Source organism: Tamandua tetradactyla, chromosome 21, assembly GCF_023851605.1.
Source record: "Tamandua tetradactyla isolate mTamTet1 chromosome 21, mTamTet1.pri, whole genome shotgun sequence".
Taxonomy (NCBI): domain Eukaryota; kingdom Metazoa; phylum Chordata; class Mammalia; order Pilosa; family Myrmecophagidae; genus Tamandua; species Tamandua tetradactyla.
In genome coordinates, this window is record NC_135347.1 from 28,542,085 (window position 1) to 28,565,791 (window position 23,707).

Genomic DNA, 23,707 nt, shown 5'->3' on the forward strand with positions numbered 1-23,707 from the left:
TGCATCACTCCAGATAAAGAAATAAAAACAAAAAAGTCCCATACTCCTTACACCTCCCTTTCAGTGACCGCTAGTATTTCAATCTACCCAATTTATTTTACTCCTTTTCCCCCTATTATTTATTTATCCATTTTTTTTTTATTCATCTGCCCATACCCTGGATAAAAAACATCAGACACAAGGTTTTCACAATCACACAGCTACATTATAAAAGTCTGTCATACAATTGTATTCAAGAATCAAGGTTACTGAAACACAGCCCAACTGGTTCAGGTATTTCCCTCCAGCCACTTCAAACACCATAAACTAAAAAGGGGTATCTGTGTAATGTATAAGAATAACCTCCAGGATAACCTCCTGACTGTGTCTGAAATCTTTCAGCCACTGAAACTATTTTGTTTCATTTCTCTCTTCTCTCTTTTGGACAAAAAGCTTTCTCAGTCCCATGATACTGGGCCCCAGCTCATTCTGGGAGTTCTGTCCCACATTGCCAGGGAGATTTACATCCCTGAGAGTCATGTCCCATTTAGGAGGGAGGGTAGTGAGTTCACCTGCTTGAGTTGGCTTAGAGAGAGAGGCCACATCTGAGCAACAAAAGAAGTTCTCTGGGGGTGACTCTTAGGCATAATTTTATAAGTATGCTTATCCTTTGCAGGAATAAGTTTCATAGTGGCAAACTCCAGTACCCCCAAGAGGACTTTGCAAGTAGTTTTTTATTTACTGCCCAAATTACTCTGGGATATATCAGGGCATCACACTCACCTGGACAAGCTAACAAGATATCACGCCCTATTCAAGATTCCCTGTACTTATGGTGTTCACCTAAACTGACCATACAATGTAATGTGTTACCCAAAATATAAGTTTTGCACCAAATAGACATCTCTCATAAGGGAGTTCTTGACATGTCCCATAAAACACTGGACATGTAAAAATTTCACTGAGATTTAAGGCACCTGAATTTTTGTGGGATTTATTTCCCAGCCTCTGATACACAAATGTCTCAGCAATAACTCTAGGGTAGTTGCTACTTCTTGCTCACTAGGCTCAATCAATATTATATTATCAATATGATGGGTCACTTTGATGTCTTGTGGGAGGAAGAGATAATCAATGTCTCCATAGACTAGATTATGATATATGGCTGGAGAGTTAATATACCCCTGAGGTAAGATGGTGACAGTATATTACAATGGAAAGCAAACTGTTTCTAATTGTCTTTATGACAGCACTTGAAAAAAAAAAAAAACATTTTGCAGATCAATTGCTGCATACCAGATACCAGAGGATGTGTTCATTTGCTCAAGCAATGAAATCACATCTGGTATAGCATCTGCAATCAAAGTTTACAGTATTATTGGTTTACAATAATCCATTTTCATCCTCCAGGATCCATCTGTTTTCTTCTTAGGCCATATAAGAGAGTTGAATGGAGATGTTGTAAGAATCACCACCCCTGCATCCTTCAATCCCTGTTGGTGGCTACAATTTTTATAATCCCACTAGAAATGTAGTATTGCTATTTTTCCTAGGTAGAAGCAGTTCTAGTAGCTTCCACCTGGCTTTTCCTACCATATTAGCCCTCAGTTCATAGGTCAGGGGCATAATGTGGGGATTATGCCAGTTATTGAGTGTGTTTACTCCAATTATGCATTCTGGAACTGAGAAATGACTCCACAATGGATCTAGAGACCCTTAAGACCCTACAAGATAGAACTGAGATAAAATTCTGTTGTTCACCTGACCTCCATAACCTCTACTCTGCTTGCTGGACAACAATGATATTTTGGGTCTCTTGGAATAAATACCACTTTTGAGCCAGTGTAGTAGTCCCCAAAATGTCTGATCATTTTCTTTTCTTCCATGCACAAGCTTTTACCCTGATAAAAGCGTGTAGGTTACTTTGGGAAAGGCTTGGTGGAAGATTAACCATATATATTTTTTCCAGTGTAACAGGATCCCTCCCCGTGAGGACCAGGTCTTCCCCGCATTCAAGGCACTCTGGGTTTGTGAACTATCTCACATCTAGGAATGGACTAAGGGGCCGTTACTGTGGGTTTTTTGTTTTTTTTTTTAAATTCAAGTCACTTGACCTAGAACAGATCAAACAAGAATTTAGTAGACTCTCCATCTATTTTACATCTATTAGCCAGCGCCATAGGTCTCTGTGAGTCAAAATATTTTGATTGCTGATTTGAGTCTGCTGTCCGTTATTGTAGCCATACCTGCCTTGTCTTTGGCAATTAAGTGCTGACACTTGACTGCTGCCTACCTGGGACCCAAACATTTGCATCAATGTTTAAGGATTCAAATTCATTGATAGCAGCTCTTTCCATAATATCTGATCTACAGAGAAGTGCAACTGCAGAGCCTTTCAGGGATGATGTAGTAGTCTCCAAATTTATTTTCACAGTTCTGCTGAAAGGTATGTCCTCTGGACATTCCTGTGATGGGTGACCAGGTCTTATATGACAAATCCACTTGTTTCTCTAACCCTTTGGATTCCCTCATTTATATTATACCCAGGCAGTCCTGGCATTTTGACTTCAGATAATGCTGACCACCTTTTGGTTCATGCTTCAGCCAACCACCCAAACTGCTATTGCCCTTTCTAATCACTGCAGCTACAACACTGAATCCAAAATCTCTGCTTACTGGGTCCATATCAATAAATGCAGCCTGATCCCATTTTATATTCCTTCTACCATTATCCCGCACCCTCACTATCTATTTCCACACATATTCCCCTAATTTCTATCTGTATAAATTGGAAGAAATCATGCAGTTATTTTAGGGTATAGTACACCTCTTTATGGGTCACACTTTGTAACTCACCTTCTGGGACCTGTTGGAACTTCAGTCTAGTTATTGCTGTAGAAGAAATGGGTGGTGGGGGTGGGTCAGGAGAAGAATTAGAAATGTCTTGCAAGCCAGCTACCTCAGGGCATTCCATTACAGTTTCATCTGGTATGGAGTAATCTCTTCAGAGAAAGTCTTGAAGATTGTTTCCTTAGGGAAATTGGTTACAGGTTTAACAGGTACAGCAGGGTTTATCCCTTCAGGTGGAGATGAATGTTAGATTCCTCAGAGTAGACTGGGGGTTTGGTGGCTGATTCTTTAGGGTAGACCATTACAGCCAAATCATAGAACCCATATGTCCCCATTGCAGTTTTCAGGATTGCATCTTTTCCACGTAATGTTCTCACTTTAAAGCAGACACCCTGCAAGGCTGGAAATAAGATTTTCTTTCAGGGCATATACAGAAACTTTCACATCCTTCATACCTAAATTGGGGATTTGAAGACTTGAGGTCATCATTTTTCTTCTACAACTGTATTCAGGATATTTAGGAAAATAATCAAATCATTATACCTTTTAACTCCACAAAATTCTGTGAAGGTGTCACTCTCTCACTTAGAGCCTATCTCTTATATGTATTTGAGTAGCCATATCCAGTGGTGACATTTTGTGTATCTGTATTGCCAACTCACTGCATGGTCTATCAGTACCATCTTGATTATTGGAAATAGAGTCATTAGTGTCTTTGATTCTAATCAGACTAGAGAACCAATTCTAAAATACCCAGAACCAATTTAGAAATCTCATCCTTAAAAATTCTGTTTCTCATGAACCACTCCTGGTACCAAAGCTGTATTAGTCAGAGAAACAGAATTGTCTAGGGAAACAGAATTGACAGGAGACGTCTGTAAATATTATGAAATTTTTATAAGAACTGTCTCATGTGACTTTGGGGATGGGCAAGTCCACATTCCATAGGGCAGGTCACAAACTGGGAATTCCAATGAAGGTTTTCAATGAATTCCCTAGGAGAAGCTGGTTGAAGAGAAGGAAATCCTCTCTTCTGACTGCAGAAATCATCACTTCTCCTTTTAAAACCTCTAATTGATTGGTAGAATGCAATCTCAGGTAACTGTAGATATAATCAGCCAAAGATTCAATCAATTTAATGACAATTTAAGTCCAGGAAATATTCTCACTGTAACAATCAGGCCAGCATTTGCTTGACCAAACAGCTGGAAACCATAATCTGGCCAAGTTGACATATGAATTAAACCATCACACACTAGATTATGTCTACGTTTATATTTTAAATTAATCCTTCATAGGAATACATGATTCTTTTCAATTTAAATGTTTAAATATTTTCTGCTATTATTATTATTTTATTATTGCATCTCTTCCTTCAGTAACTTTTTCTCCTTTTGGCACTCCTGTTATTTTATGTTAGATCATCTGATTCTGTCTTTTAAATCTCTTATCCTGTCCATTTGTGACTTCTGCATGTATGTGTATTGCTCTAATTTATGAAATATTTATTTCATTAATATTCCAAAACTGCAGTGACTTCCATTTTATAGTAAAATATATTGAAACATTACCTATCTATACTCCTTTGTGATAGACTAATAAGATTCTGAGATGTTCAGCAGTTTAGAAGCCTGTTTAAATTTACTTAACCCTGTACATACTATTGAGTCCTTTACTTATGGAGCTAAGCTCAAATTTGGTCCATAGAGACTATTACTGAATATGGGAGTTCTAAGCACAACATCAAATAGAGATAGATATAGTATGGAGAGCTACAGTAAATGGAGAAAGAGAACTTTGCTAAGTAGGCCTTTTTTTCTTCTTCTGCAGTCCCTTGCATAGGATGAGGGTACAGTCAATCCTACTGAGAAATCATCTGTGAATTTTCAGGCTGCCCCACATACACATCTTCTCAGCACTGCACATACGAATTTATTAATAATACATTGTTATATTTTTATACTAGAGGGAATATTGAGATTATTATATTATGTTTAGTTAAAATTTGCCATTTCATAATGTTACCTTTCTAATGCTACATTTTTTTTTCAGTATAACCATAGATATTCATTCAGTGAACTATATTTTCTCTTTAGAATTTGATGAGGAATACTGTCTTTATGTGTTTAGTTCTATCAACTACTTCAGAAGCTTTAATTACTACTGGATTTGCTACATTTTTACCTAAATTTATAGAAAATCAGTTTGGATTGTCATCGAGCTTTTCAGCTATCCTTGGAGGTAAAGCATATATATTTTTTTAAATTTAATCTAATAATTTTATTTTGCCACAGTAAATGTTTATGAGTATTAGCATATAATTTTGGATAGTCTACTTCTTGGAATTTAAATTTTATATCGATTTTGTTAACGTTTTCTGGTGTTAGATAATAGTATGAACTTGAGAGATAAAAAGCCTATACTGCTAAAGAAATTATGTATTAATCTTAATATTCATAACATTAATTTTATTAACCCTTTACTTTATGGGACTAAGTCATTTATGTATATATTTCTAAATCAGGTGAGTAATTTCAAATATTAAAACCATATTGGTGATTGCTTTGATCTTTTCCAATTGTACTGACAGTTGTACCAAATTACAAGGTACATTTGTGTGTCTTCTCACAGTCTGTGTCTTCTTCCTATTTAGGGGCTGTTTTAATTCCTGGAGCTGCTCTCGGTCAGATTTTAGGTGGTGTCGTTGTTTCCAAGTTCAAAATGACGTGTAAAAATACAATGAAGTTTGCATTGTCTTCATCTGGAGTTGCATTTGTGCTGAGTTCTGTGTTTATTTATGCCAAATGTGAAAATCATCCAGTTGCTGGTGTGTTTGAATCATATAATGGGTAAATATATTTCAAAATCTTTAAATAATTTTATTTAAAGTGTTTAATTTTTTAAAAGTAAAAATTCAGAATTTTAAAAAGTATTTGTCTGTATCCAAGTATATGCTTTCTTAAATAAAATGGTAGGAATGGCCTTTTTTGGAAGACTTTTTCCTGTTTAAGAACATGTAGGGTTTTTTTTTTTTTCAATTTGCATAATTATAAGTTGGAAGCATTTATTTAGGGAATATTTAAGGAGCAACTGTTATATGCTGGGTACTATGCTTAGTAAAATTTTCTTATTGGGGCCACCATGGCTCAGAGGCAGAGTTCTCACCTACCCTGCTGGAGACCCGGGTTTGATTCCCGGTGCCTGCCCATGTTAAAAAAAAAAAATTCTTATTGGGTGTGCTAAAAGTAGATTAGAATAAAAATGAAAGTGAAGTTCAGGTGTTCCTTTTAGAGAAGTAAGAAACTTTTTGTTGACCTGTAAATATGTTTCTTCCTATAACTGGTTTCACCAATTTATCTGTTTTTGCCTTGTTTCTTTTGCTTCAAATCCTAATCCTTGAGTAGCGGATGAAGCGGGAATGGGTGTTGCACAGTGGTGTATTTTATAGTCTGCTCTGATAACTGCTAATTTAGATGCTTCATTTCATGTATTTGAGGCTATCAAAACAAGGTCAAGGAATCCAGAGTTTTGTATAATATGGTATTAGGATATGAATAAAATATACTTTGGAAAAGTTTGCCAATAACAATTATCAAGACTGGTAACTGCTTTTCATATCTAAGTCATTGTTTTACATTATTAGAATTCTGCAGGTCTAAAGCATTGATAAATCCAACTTTTGTAGAATGCCTTCTATGGCAGACCTCTATGGTAGATCCCTACTCTAAATGAGTTTATTGGGAAAAATATAAAGTACCATGGGGTTCAAAGGAGGGAAAGCTTTTAAATTTCATTTGAATAGAGTCAGAAAAGTCTTCATAGTATGATAGAGAAATGGAGTTTAAATGTCCTATAAGAATACAAAGCATTTTGAGAGTTAAAAATTGGAGAAGAATGAAAAGAGGAGATGTAATATGCTAAGCATAAATGCTAGAAATTAAAGGCTAAGTACAGGGACCTGTTTGAGTCCGATTTAGGTTGCATGTTAGGAATAGTGGAAAAATACCTGAAAATGCTGAAAGTGGGGACCTGAATTTCATTGCTATAACTCATCCCAAGAAACAACTTTTCTGTATGTTCCTCTTAAAAGAGCAGAAATTCTGTATGGTTTAGTTTATCACTTGACAAACAAAGTACATAAAAATCCATTTGGTATTTTCTACCTTAATATTAACTACCACCAAATAAACTGTCTTAGGTCTAATCAGAAGGCAAGACAAGTGCGATGGTGCTAATTTGAAATGCATGTGTTTGGGGGTGGGGGAGTGGGGGGGTGGGAGGTGAGATTGGTCAGGGATTGGTCATCCAGAAATATTAGGGTCACAGGTGAAAGGTTTAGGAGGTGAAAGAGAGAAAAGGCAGACAAAGAAACCTTAGAGGGAGGGGGTTTATTCCTGCGCTCCCAGGCGGAGCTCACAGAACCCAAGGTAAGGGGTGGTGAGCCTGAGCCTGGGTCTTGGCGCAGGCGATTTTTAAGCAAGGGGGTCAGGTGATGTTTGGCAAGGGTCCTATCACAATGGTTCATCTCCTTGTTCAGGGAACTGCTTCTGCCTGTGTCCGAAAGGGATGGCACATTTTGCATTGCTTGAGTCACGGTGACCTTCCCTGTTCTCCTGACCTAACAACAGGCATAAAGATAAAGCATAATGTAAAGTTGCTGATGTACACACTTTTTAGTGGTGAAAAAATTTGAAAGTGTTACACACACGCCTATACACACATGTGTTTATAGGTATAAATATAAAGATATATTTTAATGGTCCCGACGTAGGCGTATCACTGTCAAATTATTTTTCTGTATAGCCCCAAATTCTTAATTTTACTATCTGTACCCTGGGTATTAAAATAGCCATAGTATGGGCAGCTTATTCAAATTAGCCTTATCCAAGAAACATGTGGGAAAGAAAAGACATATAAGAAGAACAGACTGAGGACCTCAGAAAATACCTCTTTAAGGAGTAGAAGGGGTTGTAAGCAAGAAAGAGTTGTAGAGCAGTGTGTCTTAGTCTGCCATTGCTGTTATGACAATTACCACAACAAAGGGTTGGCTTAAACAATGGGAATTTATTGTCTTACGGTTTTGGAGGCTAGAAGTTTAAAATCAAGGTCTTCACAGGCAGTAGCAGAGCCTGTAGCATTCTTGTGCTGGTTTGCCGTAATCCTTAGGGTTCCTTAGCTTGCGTCTCTGCCTCTTTCACAAGGCTTCTACTTTTCCTGCTCCATTATCTGTCTATCTAGATCACCTCTCCTTACAGGGACATCAGCCATGTGGATCAAAGTCCACGCTGATTCAACTTGACCTCATCTAAATAAGACATTCAAATATCTTAACTATTAATAGCAACTTCAAAGTTCCTCTTTTCACAAATGGGTTCATATTCACACCACAAGAACTCAGATTAAGACTTAAATATATCATTTTGGGGGGGACATGATTCAATTTCTAACACAGTATAAAGTTATTTAAGCACAGATGGGTAAAAAGAGCTTTAGTGGCTACAAATGAATGAATGGTGCTAACTGGTGCACTCCCCTCAAGCCCGGCTTAACAGTATATCCAAAAAACCTTAAACTCGATAATATTGATAATTTCTGGGGATATTGTCTAATAAAATTTTTAATTAACTTATTATTGTTTAATATAGGCATGACACTAAACACAATTGAAAGGAGATTGTCCAAGTATCTTTCTAGAAATCATTAGTTATTAAATGTCCTACTTGTTGTTATACTGCCTTGACAACCTATAGGATCTTTGGATCTTATTTTGGTAATCAGTAATGGTAATGGTGATTTATGTTTTTTAAAATACTTAGAACCTCATAAAAATATGAAATAGTATAGTAATTATACATATATATTTTTTCTGTATCTGGCCAAAGGCTAAGAATTCATTGCCCATCTGAAATAAAAGCTTAAAAAGGCATATATATTAAAATGTTGCAATAATTTTAGGGAAATAGTTGTCTATTGCATAGGCGTAATTGTTGAATAAGTTAAAATTTAAATAAGTAATTAATATTTAAGTACTATTACTTATACGTTTCTCATGTTTTTGTATACGCACATATGTGTATATATGTATGTATATACTCATTTATTTTAAAGCACTTTATTAAACTTCAGAAGTATTCACTGCTTTCTTGATGACAATGTCTCCCCTGTATCGTGAAGTAAACCATCACAAGGCTTGTAGATTGATGTGACAGCTCTTTGATGGTAGGACACATAGCCTACATTTCTTTGTTTTTCCTGAAGTTTGCATCATGCTGTCTCATACTGTCTGTAGTCTCAGTAATCATTTATAATGAGAATTTTGCATTAGAAAATTGCATCTTTTTAAATATTGCATAGAGGCTATTTCTAGAATTGTGGGGATAGTTTTTGTCTAGTTGCCTTATTTCTGAATCCACATTATAAGCTATTTCTGGGCAGAAATTGTAATGCTTGCTTTTGTGAATAGAATTATGTCGGAAAAGACAAATCTGATGGCAGACTGTGAAACACTGTGAAGAGACTCGAGGCAGTGTGGCAAATTACTTGCAGTTTACCTTTTAGATTGCCTTTTCCTTCAAACTCCCACTTATTTGTTTCCATATTCTGTTTTCAGTTCTCTTTAATCTACTTCCTTCATGAAATTCCTGCTCTCCACCTATTCTTTAAATATCGCCATTCTCCAACATAGCAACTATTACTTTCTAATGCCTAGATAAATCACTCATTGGTTGTGTTTGTCTGTTTCCAAGTACAAGAATGGTGCTTCATGATGGCAGGGATTTTTTTCTCTCCTTCCTTCCTTCCTTCCTTCCTTCCTTCCTTCCTTCCTTCCTTCCTTCCTTCCTTCCTTCCTTCCTTCCTTCCTTCCTTCCTTCCTTCCTTCCTTCCTTCCTCCCTCCCTCCCTCCCTCTCTCCCTTCCTTCCTTCCCTCCTTCCCTCCTTCCCTCCTTCCCTCTTTCCCTCCTTCCCTCTTTCCCTCCTTCCCTCTTTCCCTCTCTTCCTTCCTTTCTTCCTTTTCTTCTTTCTTTCACCTATATTTTCATCACTTTCAGTAGAATCTAGCATATAATTGGAATTCAGTATGTATTCATTAAATAAATGAACTTCCAAGGCCTTCATAAACTCTTCTTATTCAACTTTATCAACCCTAATGGCATGTGCTAATAACTATTAAAATATCTAATTTCATGTTGTAGTTCTTAACCAAATTTTTTACTTTGAATCTTGACATGTGTAAGACCATACCCATCATCTCTTCTAACAAAGTGGTTCTCTTCTTCTACCAAATACCCAAGGTAGACGATTGGAGTTACTTTATTTTTTTGCCTAGGCTGTACTGAGCTGTGCCTGCTTCACCTCTGACAGCCTTGCAACCAGCTTCTGCATGTCACTGCATCCCAAATAAACAGTATCCCAACTCCAAAAGTAGTGATGGGCAATGCGGATTTTATTGAAGTCTTTGTGAGATGACAGAGGAGTTTTGATACTCCTTACAAACTCCTTCCCCCAAGTTCATCTCCCCACATCCCTTGCCCCATTTCTGAAATCTTCCTTCCTTGCCTTCTTACTCATGACTCTTCCATCCTGTTCCCGTCTTCAATCACTCAAACGCCAAATCTTACCGATTCTAAATCCAAAATATTTCTCTATTCTATTTCCTATAATTTAAGTGTTGTATTTTGATTTTCATTTACATTGGCATCACCTATTGTCTGGGATATTGAAACTGGTCCCCTTTCTTCAAATTTATTCTCTGTACAATTCCCAGGATTATTGCTTTAAAATATACATTTGACAATGTGACCTTCCAGTCTGGTAGTACTTCCGTGATTACTTTTTGCAAAAAGATTGAAGTCCATTGGTTTCAACAAGGCCCATGAGGCCACAATAATCTGGTCCCTGACTCCTCTGCAACTGCATTTACTATCACTCCCTTCCTCAGACATCATTCATACTTAACCATCTAGGGTACTGTTTTGCATCTCTATATGCTTTAGTACCAGCTTTTGCTGAGGTCTCTTTTCCTTCCCACATACTCATCCTTTTAAATCTCATCTCAAGCAGCAGCTCCTTCAGTTACTCTTCTCCAAACTTTGGCTTGGTTTAGGTGTTTTGCATCAGTGCTTCTTAAATGTCCTTAGCAAATGTTTTTGCACTCATCCTATTAGTATATAATGATCTGTGCCCATCTGCATTCCTAGACTGAAATCTTTGAGGACAGAGAATATCTTATTCATGCTTGTATTCCTAATATCATAAGGTATACCACTTGCTCAATGTATTTTGGTTGAATAAATGAATAAAGGGGAGATTGGAGAAACATATTTGCTTAGGCTAACCCTTTATATGGAGGAACACAGGGGCTTGGGAAACCAGGAGAGTTATATTTGGTAATGAAAACAAAGTCACCTAATAATCTCCTCATTGATAAAATGAGTAGGTTGACCTCCATGATTTAATTCATCCTTCCAGGTTCAAAATTCTAAAATGAATAGGGATACAAGGAGGAAGTCACAATATATGTGTATGGAAAATGCAGGTTGTGTAGTTTTGAGCTCTTCTTGATCTTGTGCTTGCATTGTTTGGGTTGGAAATTTTGAATTCCACACCATATTTTTGCAATCTTAATTGAATGCAAATGCAAGAATACTCTTAAAAATTAGATAGAAATTTCTTTAGGGTTATACTTTACTGTGGATAATTGAGGGTTGATTGTAGACTATCGAGATTACACTTTTTATTCAGAAAAAACTATTTAGATCTCAGGCAATTGCCTCAGTGAGAGTTTCCTACCATTTTAGCAGGAAAGACTTTTATTCTTTTGTGTTCTCTTTTTCTCAGTAGTTTTATAGGTAGTGCACACACGATCGATCTCCCTTTTACCGTTCAGGAGCCTCTTAAGGGGCAATAGCTGTTGCTGTCTCCTTCGCTTTTTCTGAGTCATGCTAAACAGGGAGTGGTATGAAATGTCTCATGGATGATGCCTCAGTTGAAATAGGGTCTACTTTGAAAGGCATGGTAATTTTGATCCTACATTTCCTAAGCAGACCCTTCTTTCTAGTTCTTACTCATTGTGTGATAAGAATTATCTTATATATTATTTTTAAAGCTGGTATTTGTAAAGATGATTTTATTTTGTTTTCGTCTGTGTATTTTTTGTATTAATTTTTTTTAAAATGTAACAATAAACAAAAACATTATCATATGATCATTCCTTTCTACATATATAATCAGTAATTCACAATATCATCACATAGTTGCATATTCATCATCATGATGATTTCTTAGAACATTTGCATCAATTCAGAAAAAACATAAAAAGACAACAGAAAGAAATTCGTACATACCGTACCCCTTACCCCTCCCTTTTATTGATCACTAGCATTTCAATCTACTAAATTTATGTAAAGATGATTTTTAAAGCTGGTGTTTGCAAAGATACAGCCACTTTTATGGTGACATACTCACTGCATATAGTTATGTGGAGACATAAAACTCTGTAACATTTGAACATGATGAAACAAAGCTCTATTAAAGCCCATTCACGTCATACCAAATTACTTAAATCTTTATTTGCAAAAAATACACATAAACAGGTTTTAGTTGAGGATTTTATTTCCTAATCTTGTTGACAAGTGAGATCGGAGTGTCTGCTCAAATGTCTCATCCTGACTCACAGTGACTGGCTCTGACTAGAACATCTAAAATAGTGCCCCTTCCCCTTCTCCATTCCAGTGGTTCTCAATCAAGGACCAATGGTATGTCCCTGCCATGCCCTTCTCTGCCCCTCTCCTCAGGAAATTTCACAATGTCTGGGGACATTTTGTTGTCACAACTGAGGGGAGTGCTACTGGCATCTAGTGGTAAAGCCTAGGGATGCTACTAACCATTATATGATACAGAGGATCAGTCCTTGCCACAAAGAATCATCTGTTCCAAAATGAAAAACCTTGGTTTAGCCTCTTACTCTGGCTTATTTTTCTTATCACTTACAGATATTATATTATATAGCTATTTTCTTTCTTCAACAAAACATTAAGCTCTATGTGGGGTGGCAGACATTTTATTTGCTTTATTCATTTTGTTACTATGTATATATGTTGCATGAATAAGTGACTGAATTGCAAGACAGAACAGTACTTCTGAACTTAGTTGTTGAAAGTTAAAATATAAATAATTCACTCTTCTTTCTTTCTGTTATTTACAGGACAGGAAAACTGGGAGACCTGACAGCCCCCTGCAATGCCAATTGTAGCTGTCTGCAATCATATTTTTATCCTCTCTGTGGAAGAGATGGAATCCAATATTTTTCTCCCTGCTTCGCAGGTTGTGTAAATTCTGTTTCAACAAGGCAGCCACCGGTAACTTATGTTTGTTACTCAGCCTACTGTTCGGGAGACAATGTACTTATATGTTTACGGATGACTTCTTTATACCTCCAGTGGAGTTACAAAGTTCCTATTGTTTTCCTCTCTGCCCACACTTCTACCACCACTAAGCAAGCCTTGACCACGCCAGTTGGCAGAGACTCTTCTCCTTTGGATGCAATTATTATTGAAAAATCAATTTGGCAGTTACTCACATATATCTTTGTAACATCACTACTGTTGTAGTGGTGGAGTATTTTTTACATTTTTTGCCTCGTTTCCTTTTTCCTCAATTATATATTAAGCTCCTTGAAGGCAGTGAAATTTTCCTATCCTTGCTTACAGTGTAATAGATAGCTAAAAAACATTTGTTGGTTTTATTTGATACACCATGGATTGCATGTTTAAATGTCCAAATCATTCATTCTCAAATATAGATTTACTTTTAAATCGAAATTACAATGCATGTTAGTTTGCCCAGATGTTATTTCATTTTAATACAGATAAATATTTTAAAAGAATTATAATTTCATTGTTCTATATCTGTGACTGAAAGAATTCATCTTAGTTAAACCTAAGAGTCTTGTGAACAAATAATATTCAGATTACTGGCAATACATAATCTGTTATGCATTAATAAATAATGTATTAACTTTTGGAAAACCTGAGGGAAGTACATATTATGGCATAAGAGATAACAATGAATAAGTTACATAAGCACATTTGAGTCTTGCTATTTGAAATATGGGATAGTGAAAAAGGCATTCCTTTTCCTATGTAAAGATAAATCAGAGATTGCAAGAAACTTTTTTTACATAAATAAGTATACTTGAATTGAAATCACCTTTAAATTACTTTAAATTTCTTCTGAAACCCAGCATAGATCTGTGCATGTGTGTGTATTTATACACATTTATATATTCATACATACAAATGTATGTGTACATATAGATGTATATATGTTTAATAATTGTATGTGTAATAAATACATTATAAGTTTATTACAACACACTAGGGTTTAATGTTACTGCTGGGGTTAAGCCAAAATCTGGGAAACAACATTTTTTTTCAAATAACCTAGCCTATAAATATTAAAATGATCATCTAAAAATAATTTTTAAATCTTGAGGAAAAAAATCTGCAGTGAATCATATTATAAGACAAATATAATAGGATGACCCATGCATAGGGTTTTTTTTTGAGCAATAAAATATTTTTTAATTAAGGTATGTACATTGTTTTTTTGAACAATGCTGTTGCACACTTAGATACAGTATAGTGTAAACTTCATTTCATTTTTAAAAATTTTATTCCATTTACATGTATGCTACCTAAAAGATCTCCCTCCAACAACATTCAAATGCGCAACTCATTGCTGTTAATTTTGTTCACAGCATTGCGCTACCATCACCATCATCCATTATCAAAACTTTACAATCAATCCAAGTAGAAAATTGGTATAATTCAAGCACTGACTCCCTATATCAGCCCTTGGTAACCTATACTCCAGATTCAGGTGCTATGAGTTTGCTTATTCTAATGATTTCATTCAGTATTTCTCCTTTTCTGGCTGGCTTCTTTAACTCAACATCTTGTCTTCAATGTTTATCCTTGAGGCATGTATCAGAACTTCATTCCCTTTTTTTTTTTTAACTTTTTAAATGGTATAATATAACATATATAAAAAGCAAAGAAAGAAAAAAGCAATCGTTTTCAAAGCACTCTTCAAAAAGTAGAACTGCATTCCTTTATATGGCTGAATGCTAATCCATTGTATGTATAACCATATTTTGCTTATCCATTCATCAGTGTGGTGGTCACTTGTTTCTCCCAATGTTTGACGATTGTGAATAGTGCTACTCTGAACATTAGTGTGTAAATATCTGTTTGAGCCTTTGTTGCTTTTAAATCCCTTGGGTATACACCTAGAAGTAGGATTGCTGGGTCATATTGTATAAATTTAATCCTTGGGATAAAACTAAGTAGACCATGGCTATATAGTACCTATGAAAATGTAGTAAAAGACATTAGGAAGATTTTTAAGATCTCAAAACTGAGGATCCTCATACCTTTACACAGGTTGGCATTTGGGATTGCTGTAGTTTCGCAATGACGTGGGAAAACTAGATATTTATGTCACTTTATAAGGAATCAAATTCCTAAGTAAGTGCAATGCTAATCATAGAATCAGAGCTATCTGGCAGGTAACTATTGTTTAGAGAGCTGGATAAATAGATGGTTTTGTTCTTTACGTAAAATATGATAAATAAAGGCTATTGACTAATTCTGATTAGAAGATGGGAAAGGTTTTGCTCACATAACTAGAAACAAACACACAAATATTATCCTGAACAAAAAAAAACAAATAAAAATCTAGCACCCAGTGCTAGATTATATCATTTGAAATGGTAATAACTGATTATTTAAATATAGTTAATTTAATATTTATAATTTTCACCAAAGATTAAGATATTTAGTATCTTATTCAGCAAATTGTCTTTTCAGGGGCTTAGGAAGGGCAAAATATTTTGACTTTCAAATTTGGTATTTGACTTCTGATTTTTTTATGTCCAACCATTTCGTGTAACACCCTACTGATCAGCATGATTTTTATTTTCTTAGAATATTTCAGATAGCCAAACTGCATTGATAAGAATACAATAAACACCTATTCATATTTTTCACAGGAATCTTAGCTTCCTATTTCACACCAATAATCCCAACTAAACAGACTGACTAACAGTTACATTACAGGCAAATGTATACTTCCTTATATAAGGTAGTTGTAAACTTTAACCAGGATAGAAAATACTATTCTCAGTTTTCCTGCTTTAAATATTTAAACATTACATTACTTCATAATTTGATATATACGATTGCTGAGGATGTACATGGTTGGTTTTGGGAATGACATTTGCAGATCTGAGTTTTTACTGGACATCATTTGCCATATATGGGTATGGACAGTGTGAGAGTGTTTGCCATATCTAGAGGAGATGGCCTAATTTTCAGAGATAAATATTATTTCTAAAATACATTTTCAGCATTTTTATTTTTAATATTTCTAGGTATATTACAACTGTTCCTGTATTGGAAAGAAAACAGAGATAGTATCTGCTGCAGAAAGTTTTGTTTCTGAAGCTACAGCTGGAAAATGTGAAAGTCAATGCACAAACTTGCCGATATTCCTTGGCGTTTTCTTCCTTACTATTATTTTTACCTTTATGGCTGGCACTCCCATAACTACGTCCATCCTTAGGTATGTATTACATTGTGAAATCTGCAGTCCCTAAAGCAATGGAAAGAAAACTGATTCAGGGATTCATTTGGGGTTATAGTTACCACTTGGTTCCAATTCTAGTAGGCACTTACAAGATCATTAGTTCTGTGGCACCAGATATGTTACTTCATTGAGCCAAGATTATGAAGTTTAAATGAGATCAGGCTCATGAAAGTGTCTTAACATTGTCTTCACATCTACCTAGTGTGGACCTGATGTTTTCCTGTTTCTTCATGAGGCTTCAGTTGTAAGCTGAAGATGTTTTCAATTCTACTGAAGTGTTGATGAAAATTTAAAACACACTTCCATAAAGCTTAGAGCCAAAATGACATGTATACTGTCTTATACATTAGGTGCTGTGATATCAAACCTTCTTATAAATTATGCTGGTAGATAAGAAGCTGGCTGTCATCTGGTTCTCTGCCAGCATTTTGTACTTTCATCTGCTGAGCTGCTGGTCCTCAGTAGACCTTTGCACTGCTTTACAATGTACTTCCTGCCTGCCCTTCCTATGGGCCCACTGGCCATTCTGAATCATCCCTGACAACCTCTATCCTTTCCCTTTTCAATCTCTTGTTCTTTAGTAAATTCTTTCCTGTTCACTTACTTTTGTCAAAAGGAAAGTTTAGGAGTTCTTGCTAAAAACTTTCCTCTGTAACTTAACACTATATGGGAATTGGAGGTGTTTAGAGGATGAAGAAAATGATTTTTAAAAATTCAATTTTTGAAGAAGCACCCAAATCACCTTGCAACTTCTTGCTTGTTTTTAAAGACTGGCTGATCTTTTTTTTTCTTTCATCTGATTCTCTTATGTACTGACATTGTGTCTTCTTCCTCTTTGATTGGCCCACAGTCATTAGTTAAATTTTGTTGAATCCTACTGAACCTCAGAAACCATTTTACATTGCCTCAAATTTGTTCCTTATTCCAATAGATATGATTTCTGTTTCGAACTTACTAAGAGTTGGAGTAAGAATTATCTGCTTGCAACTTAATAACAGTAACCAAAAATATATCTTGTTAATGAATGTCCTCTCCTTTACATTTTGATAGCATTTTTCTTTTTTTATAGTTCCCAAAAGACTGAACTATATATAAGCTTACAAACAATTTGTTTATTTTCTGTACCCAACATTTGATTTAATATATAAATGCTAAACTGTTATAAAAAATGAACATGCTGAAAGAATGAGTATACCACAAGCCTTTCTTGGTCTAATATGTATTTAATATTTCCAGGTGTGTTAATTACAGGCAACGTTCTCTAGCATTGGGAACACAATTTATGTTGCTGCGGTTATTAGGTATGCAATTTTTCTAATTCATTGGAACTTTTTTACTATTTTGATTGATTAGTTTTATTTATTTATCCAATTATGGAATGTGCAAAGACAATAATTAATTTGAGTACAGTGGAAAGCTGCATAATTGTGATTGGGGAAAGTTGTTTTCCAATATTCAAAAGTATTATTTATGTATTATAAAAAATGACTTTGTTTTTCACTTACCTGATTGGCTCATTGTTATTTCCAACTATGTTGCAAATATAATCTCAGAAAATATTTGAAATAAAATATGATCATTAATACATTTCTGATAAAGTATGGTAAAAGACAAATTCTTTTTTTATCTATTCATAAAAAAACCTATTGCTAATATTAATTATGGTAAATTATTTATTATTGCCTTAACATCTTTTCTCTCTTCCTTTATCTCCCTTTGTGGCACTAATGTGTTGCATTACCAATAAAATATAATGAATTTAAATGTTTCAATTAAGTTTGTTGCGTAGTTATTATGGCTAGCTAAGAATTAATAGAAGAAAGAATTTATTATCTGAGAATTTTTACAAGATTTCAGATTTAAGAAGAAATAGAAAAATGTAATAAAATAATATTGATTTTTATTAAAACAAAAACAAAAAACTGGAAGAAACATTAGAGATCACCTAGTTCCCCTTTCCCATTTTTCAGATAAGTAAATAGGGTCTGTGAGGTGCAGGGATTTGCCCTTAGAAACACAACTAATGGTGGCAATGAGACTAAGAAAAAGTTCTCCTAAATCTCAACCCTTTGTTCTTTCAACTCTATCACATTGCAGGTAATGAAAGAGCAGGCTGGACGAAGCTGAAATCTTTGCCAAAAAATAAGAGCTTATTTGGGACTCTTAATTACATGGAAGTTTAGTGCCTTGGGGAAGGGAGGGTGTGTATGAAATAGCAGTATTCATAAGCATGTTTAGTGTGAATTTGTATGTGTATGCATACATATGCATATACGCTCTCCTGCACACACATATAAACATAACACTTATACTGTAGCTCAGCAAACTTATTTGTTCATCAAGAATAATTTATTTCAAAGCTAATTTCAAAAACACAGACATCACATTAGAGAAGCTGTAAATTGAAATGACTAATTATTAACCCTACATCTTTTAGAGATTTTTTTAATATAATTTTTAATTGATTAGAAATCAAAGGTAGTTATTTTAGAATGTTTTCTCAGTGCTTCTGTTCATCTCTTTGATTTGTGCATGAACTGATTAATTTGCATATGGAAAGATTCATACCTTTAAAATTCTTTTATAAATTATATGTATAACTATGTATGTAAAATATTTCTAATTATAAACTATAATCTCCACCCATTTGTATTTCACATATAATTCTTTTAGGTACAATACCTGGACCAATTATATTTGGTATCACAATAGATAGCACATGTGCTCTCTGGGATATTAATGAGTGTGGAATTAAAGGAGCTTGCTGGATTTATGATAACATTAAGATGGCCTACATGCTAGTGGCAATAAGTAAGTAATGACTTCTTGATAAATCGAACATAAATTGATGATAACAAGGTAAAAAATCTTTATGTTAGCTACTTAAGCCATACCATTATGGAATGCTCAGTCCATACCATAGGACCATCCCACTTTTCTGTAACAGAGCTCAACCATCATAGCATGTTATGTGAGTCTTTGAATGGAGGATCAGTTTTAGATAGAGTAGAATAAAATTTTAGGCTTCATTAAATCACATATCATATAATTTTCCTTTAATAACTTTAAAAATTTTTGGAAGTAAGACCAAAAAGCTAAAAGACAATTCTGCAAAAGTTCATGGATATTTATCATCTAGTTATCTGGGCTTTGGAAACCATATAGAGCTGAGATAGGAAGGCATCCTTTGATAAAGCAGGTTGTAAAAATTTTTTAATATTTTAAAAGGTTAGCCATGATGTTTAACCCTTTGTGCCTTGGTTAAGAAATAAATGAAATTTAAGATTATTTCTTAACTTAAGATTAAGAAAGTATAGGAATACATCTAACTTGCATAATATAAATATAAAATTTAATATTGGGAATTTTAAAAACAACCTGAAGAAATCTTGAATGGAAAGAAAATGTTTATATTATATTTATATGTGTACTCACATGCAAATAATGTACTATTTTTGTTACAATAGTTTTTTTTCCACTATATTTTTGTTGCAATAGTTTTAGCACGTGTATAAAGATGGGCTTATTAATGTTTTAATTGTTTAAAACCAGAGCTTGGTATCTGAATATTTAATGACAAAACAATTGACATATCCACCTTAGAAATAAACACATACATCCCAGGAAAAAATACTAGGAGAGTAGATAATGACTAGAATAAAAAAAAAAATCTTCCCATTACTTTCACTGTTAAAAAACATTTTTATTCAATGCTTTTATGCTTTAAAATGCTTTTAATTATTTTACCTTGAAACCAAAAGATATGATTAGTGAATTGCTCAGTGATGAGTGTGAAAACTTATTTCCTCCTTATATACACCTTTAAATTTTTCAGAAAAAATAAGACTTTGTACCTGTAGGATTTATGTAACTTATCTTCCTTATAAAACTACTAATGCTTAAATCTATGAGCATTTTTATTTTTGAATGCACACTTTTGAGTAAAGTATGAGTGATTAACAAAAAGAAATCAACAACTGTGAAAACTATATTTTGAGGTTGTTTCACATATTTTACTGGTATTTAACAAATATTTACACTATGATCAGAACTATGTTCTCTTCACATAGCCAAGCTCAAAACTTGAAGTTCTTTAAAAACAAATCAAAATTGTGATGTGAATATCAATGTCTCATATTCTTAGTTGTTACTTAAAGGTAAGTATGTTTGAATATTGAAGGTGATAGGTTCTTATAGAGGCTTTATCCTAAGAATATCAAAGCCTTTTTTTATTTTTAGAATTATTCTCCATTGTACATGTTAAAATATTGCAACTTATTACTCAGGTTAGAGGACTCTGTAAACTATTTGTCTTTATTATTAACTTTTGGCTGCTTGTAAGTCTGTATAGAAATGGTAATGTATTAACAAAGTTAGAAATCATACATGGCTTTATATTTTCCTGTATAACACATCTTACAAAAATATACAATCAAGCCAAGAATAGAAGGATTGTTATTGTACATTTTTATTGAAAAATTTCACGTTTCTCCTCAATCTTTAAATATGCCCTTAGAATCCTTTCTTTAGAATAGTGAGTTCTGATTTATGAAGAATTTCTCAAGAAAAATTAATTTTTGTAATAATTAAAGACATAAATGCATGGGTAACTTTTGTTTTTATATTTAGGTGTTGTTTGCAAAATTATGACCATTTTCTTCAATGGACTCGCAATCTTTTTGTATAAACCGCCTCCAGTAGACACAAATGTGTCATTTCAAAATCAGAATACAGTTGTGACCACTGTTTCAGAAGAAAATGATCTCAATAAAGCCAGAAATGAAGAATGAAATGAAGAAAATTTTACAGTTGGAAAATTTGATTTCTAAGAATGCACGTTGCCATTACAGCATTATTTATCCAATATGGAAAATCATATTTTAAAAGCTGATGTTTTATAATTGAATATGTTTTCTGTGTATGTATGGATTCTTATTTGCCTTATTTAATATAAGGAACAGACATGTGCCTTCAAAGCTTACCAAAAGCCTCAAAACATATATACTCACTTATTTTCTATTGCCTAGGTGTAAAGTCCCCAACTAATAACAAACTAAACTAGAAAAGCCAACAGTTAATTAAAAGTTTACATTTTATAAGGGTAAGGAATGTTTCCATCACTCTTGCACTTTATTTAACTATCATTGTCAATAGTTTGGGCTAATTTAGCAAATCTAAGGTGTAAAATTTTAAACTAATCAAACTTAGGTGATGATTTTCAGGAATTATTATTTAAAGTCCATGGTTTGAAAACTAGCTACATAATGCAATTTGATTTTAAATTTATATATAGTAGGATGGCCTTTATCATAGCAAGTTACTGAAGTATCAGAATGTAGGTTAGTTATTTCCTTTGAGTCTCAGTATATAGTAAATACGGAATTATCATCATTGTATATATATATTTTCACTTTATGGAATTATCATCATTGTATATATATATATTTTCACTTTAACTCAAGAACTCCAGAAGTTAATTTGTTGATTCCGTAATTTTATTATACTGGGATAGTATTATCCAGTCATATTTTCCATGAGGAAAGTCCCAACTACAATTAAGTGCCAATATTTCTTAATGATCAATATTTATATATTCAGTCCTTTAATTTTTCTTATTTTAAAATATGATCACCTAGCACATTACTTATAGTACCTATAATAGTGTTTTTCCCATAGTGATAAGCTCTTGTCTTTGATTAAAACATTAAACTCTACTCTTTCACTCTGCATTTATTTGAAAGTTAAACTATTTCACATATCTGATAACATAACTTCACTCCATTTGTTCAGGTCAAATTTAATGCCAACTTTATCAGCTCAGAAATGAAGGAAATAGATCAGTGAACATCAGCAAAACTAACTTATACAATGGTTAGGAATTTTACTGATTAAGAAAAGTGTTAAAGTTTCTTTACATTCAAATACAGAGAGGTTTACATTTGAAATTTTCATTAAAACTTCTACCAACTTAATAATTTTCACTACCAGCTTTCCCCCTCCCCATCAGAGCGTATCTAGTTGCACTTGTTTAGTAGAAACAGTATATTCTATACTCTGTGATCCAGGACAGCATAAGCTAAGAGTAAAAGCTTGGTAGGAAACCAAGATCAGGAGCACTAAAAATTCATGGAATGTAAGAGATTCTGTAGTATGTGACCAACAATGATTCAGGAAACTAGTACTTATAAACTAACATTCAAGGAGAAAAGAGTAAGCTAAAAGTTAGGCAAATGAGCACACTCGAATATTAAAGAAGTAGAGGGGCTGTGGGTCAGGAAACATTCCTACTTCAGGAATGCATGAACACGAACTTTCATAGCAACCAAAGGAATAGTGCAAGACAGGCATACTGTACCTTGATTCAGAAGCAATCTTCCTTCCATCTAGCCAGGGACATTTTAAATGCTGCTTCCTGTTGGAACAAAGGTTAAATGAGAGTTTAGGCTTTCTGTGTCCTGTGTGTGGAAGTGGGGGATTGAACAGGAGGATTTCATGGCTTTAAAAGAATGGTTGATGCAGGAAGAACTCATTAATAGAAGTATGAACTGGCAGCAAGAGGAAGCAAAACAATTATAAGTGCAGTTATATAAATAACTAGAACCACTGAATTTAGAGAGAGGGAAATAGAACTCATAGACATAGTTTTATAACTTGGTATATAATTGGTGTTAATGATGAGGTTTAGTTATTGAGGGCTACATTATATTCACTATACTGAACTTTATAAGGCAATAATTTTTACAAAATTTTAAATGAGATTGTTCTTTCTTCAAGGAGTCAGACTCTGTTATTTATAACATATATATTTACAAAGAATACCTCCTTTCATGATAGGGCAGTATAAACACTACTGTAATTTATAATAATAGTTTATACTTCTGAATTTACCAACCTATGGGTTAGTATTATGCTACTTTTAGAAGTAAAAATTTTTCATACTATATGTTTTTTACAATTTATAATGATTTTTAAGTAAGCTTGAATTTATAGATTGATCTGTTGTTAATTTTGTATATAATTGGAAATATGCCTTTAAAATTGTATCTTAACATTTGTGTTTCCTTAACTGTAGAAAATATGGATGTAAAATTGTATACATTGAAGGAACTATGTACAATTGATTTAAGTATGTAAATTGGAAGAAATTATGAATAAAATTTTAGATCGATTGCCTTATAAGATTTTTATTGTAAACAATTATGGAAAATGCATACACATACCTTTTGTTAAA

At 33.8% G+C, this 23,707-nt stretch overlaps 1 protein-coding gene and 1 long non-coding RNA gene across 3 annotated transcripts in view; one reads left to right on the plus strand and one right to left on the minus strand.

Annotated features, from left to right (window-relative positions):
* Positions 1-22,938, minus strand: part of LOC143665543 (uncharacterized) — a 49,048-nt gene extending 26,110 nt beyond the window's left edge. The window contains exon 1 of the long non-coding RNA XR_013167047.1: positions 22,832-22,938. This is a non-coding gene — a long non-coding RNA (uncharacterized LOC143665543). The remainder of the gene's footprint in view (positions 1-22,831) is intronic.
* SLCO4C1 (solute carrier organic anion transporter family member 4C1) overlaps positions 1-23,451 on the plus strand; it is an 85,600-nt gene extending 62,149 nt beyond the window's left edge. For both annotated transcript variants that reach the window (XM_077139068.1, XM_077139067.1), the window contains exons 7-13: positions 4,926-5,070; positions 5,483-5,678; positions 13,034-13,187; positions 16,262-16,452; positions 17,713-17,777; positions 19,150-19,287; positions 21,106-23,451. In XM_077139068.1, the coding sequence (XP_076995183.1) occupies positions 4,926-5,070; positions 5,483-5,678; positions 13,034-13,187; positions 16,262-16,452; positions 17,713-17,777; positions 19,150-19,287; positions 21,106-21,266 (1,050 nt within the window). In that variant the 3' untranslated portion in view covers positions 21,267-23,451. The remainder of the gene's footprint in view (positions 1-4,925; positions 5,071-5,482; positions 5,679-13,033; positions 13,188-16,261; positions 16,453-17,712; positions 17,778-19,149; positions 19,288-21,105) is intronic.
* The last annotated feature ends 256 nt before the right edge of the window (positions 23,452-23,707 follow it).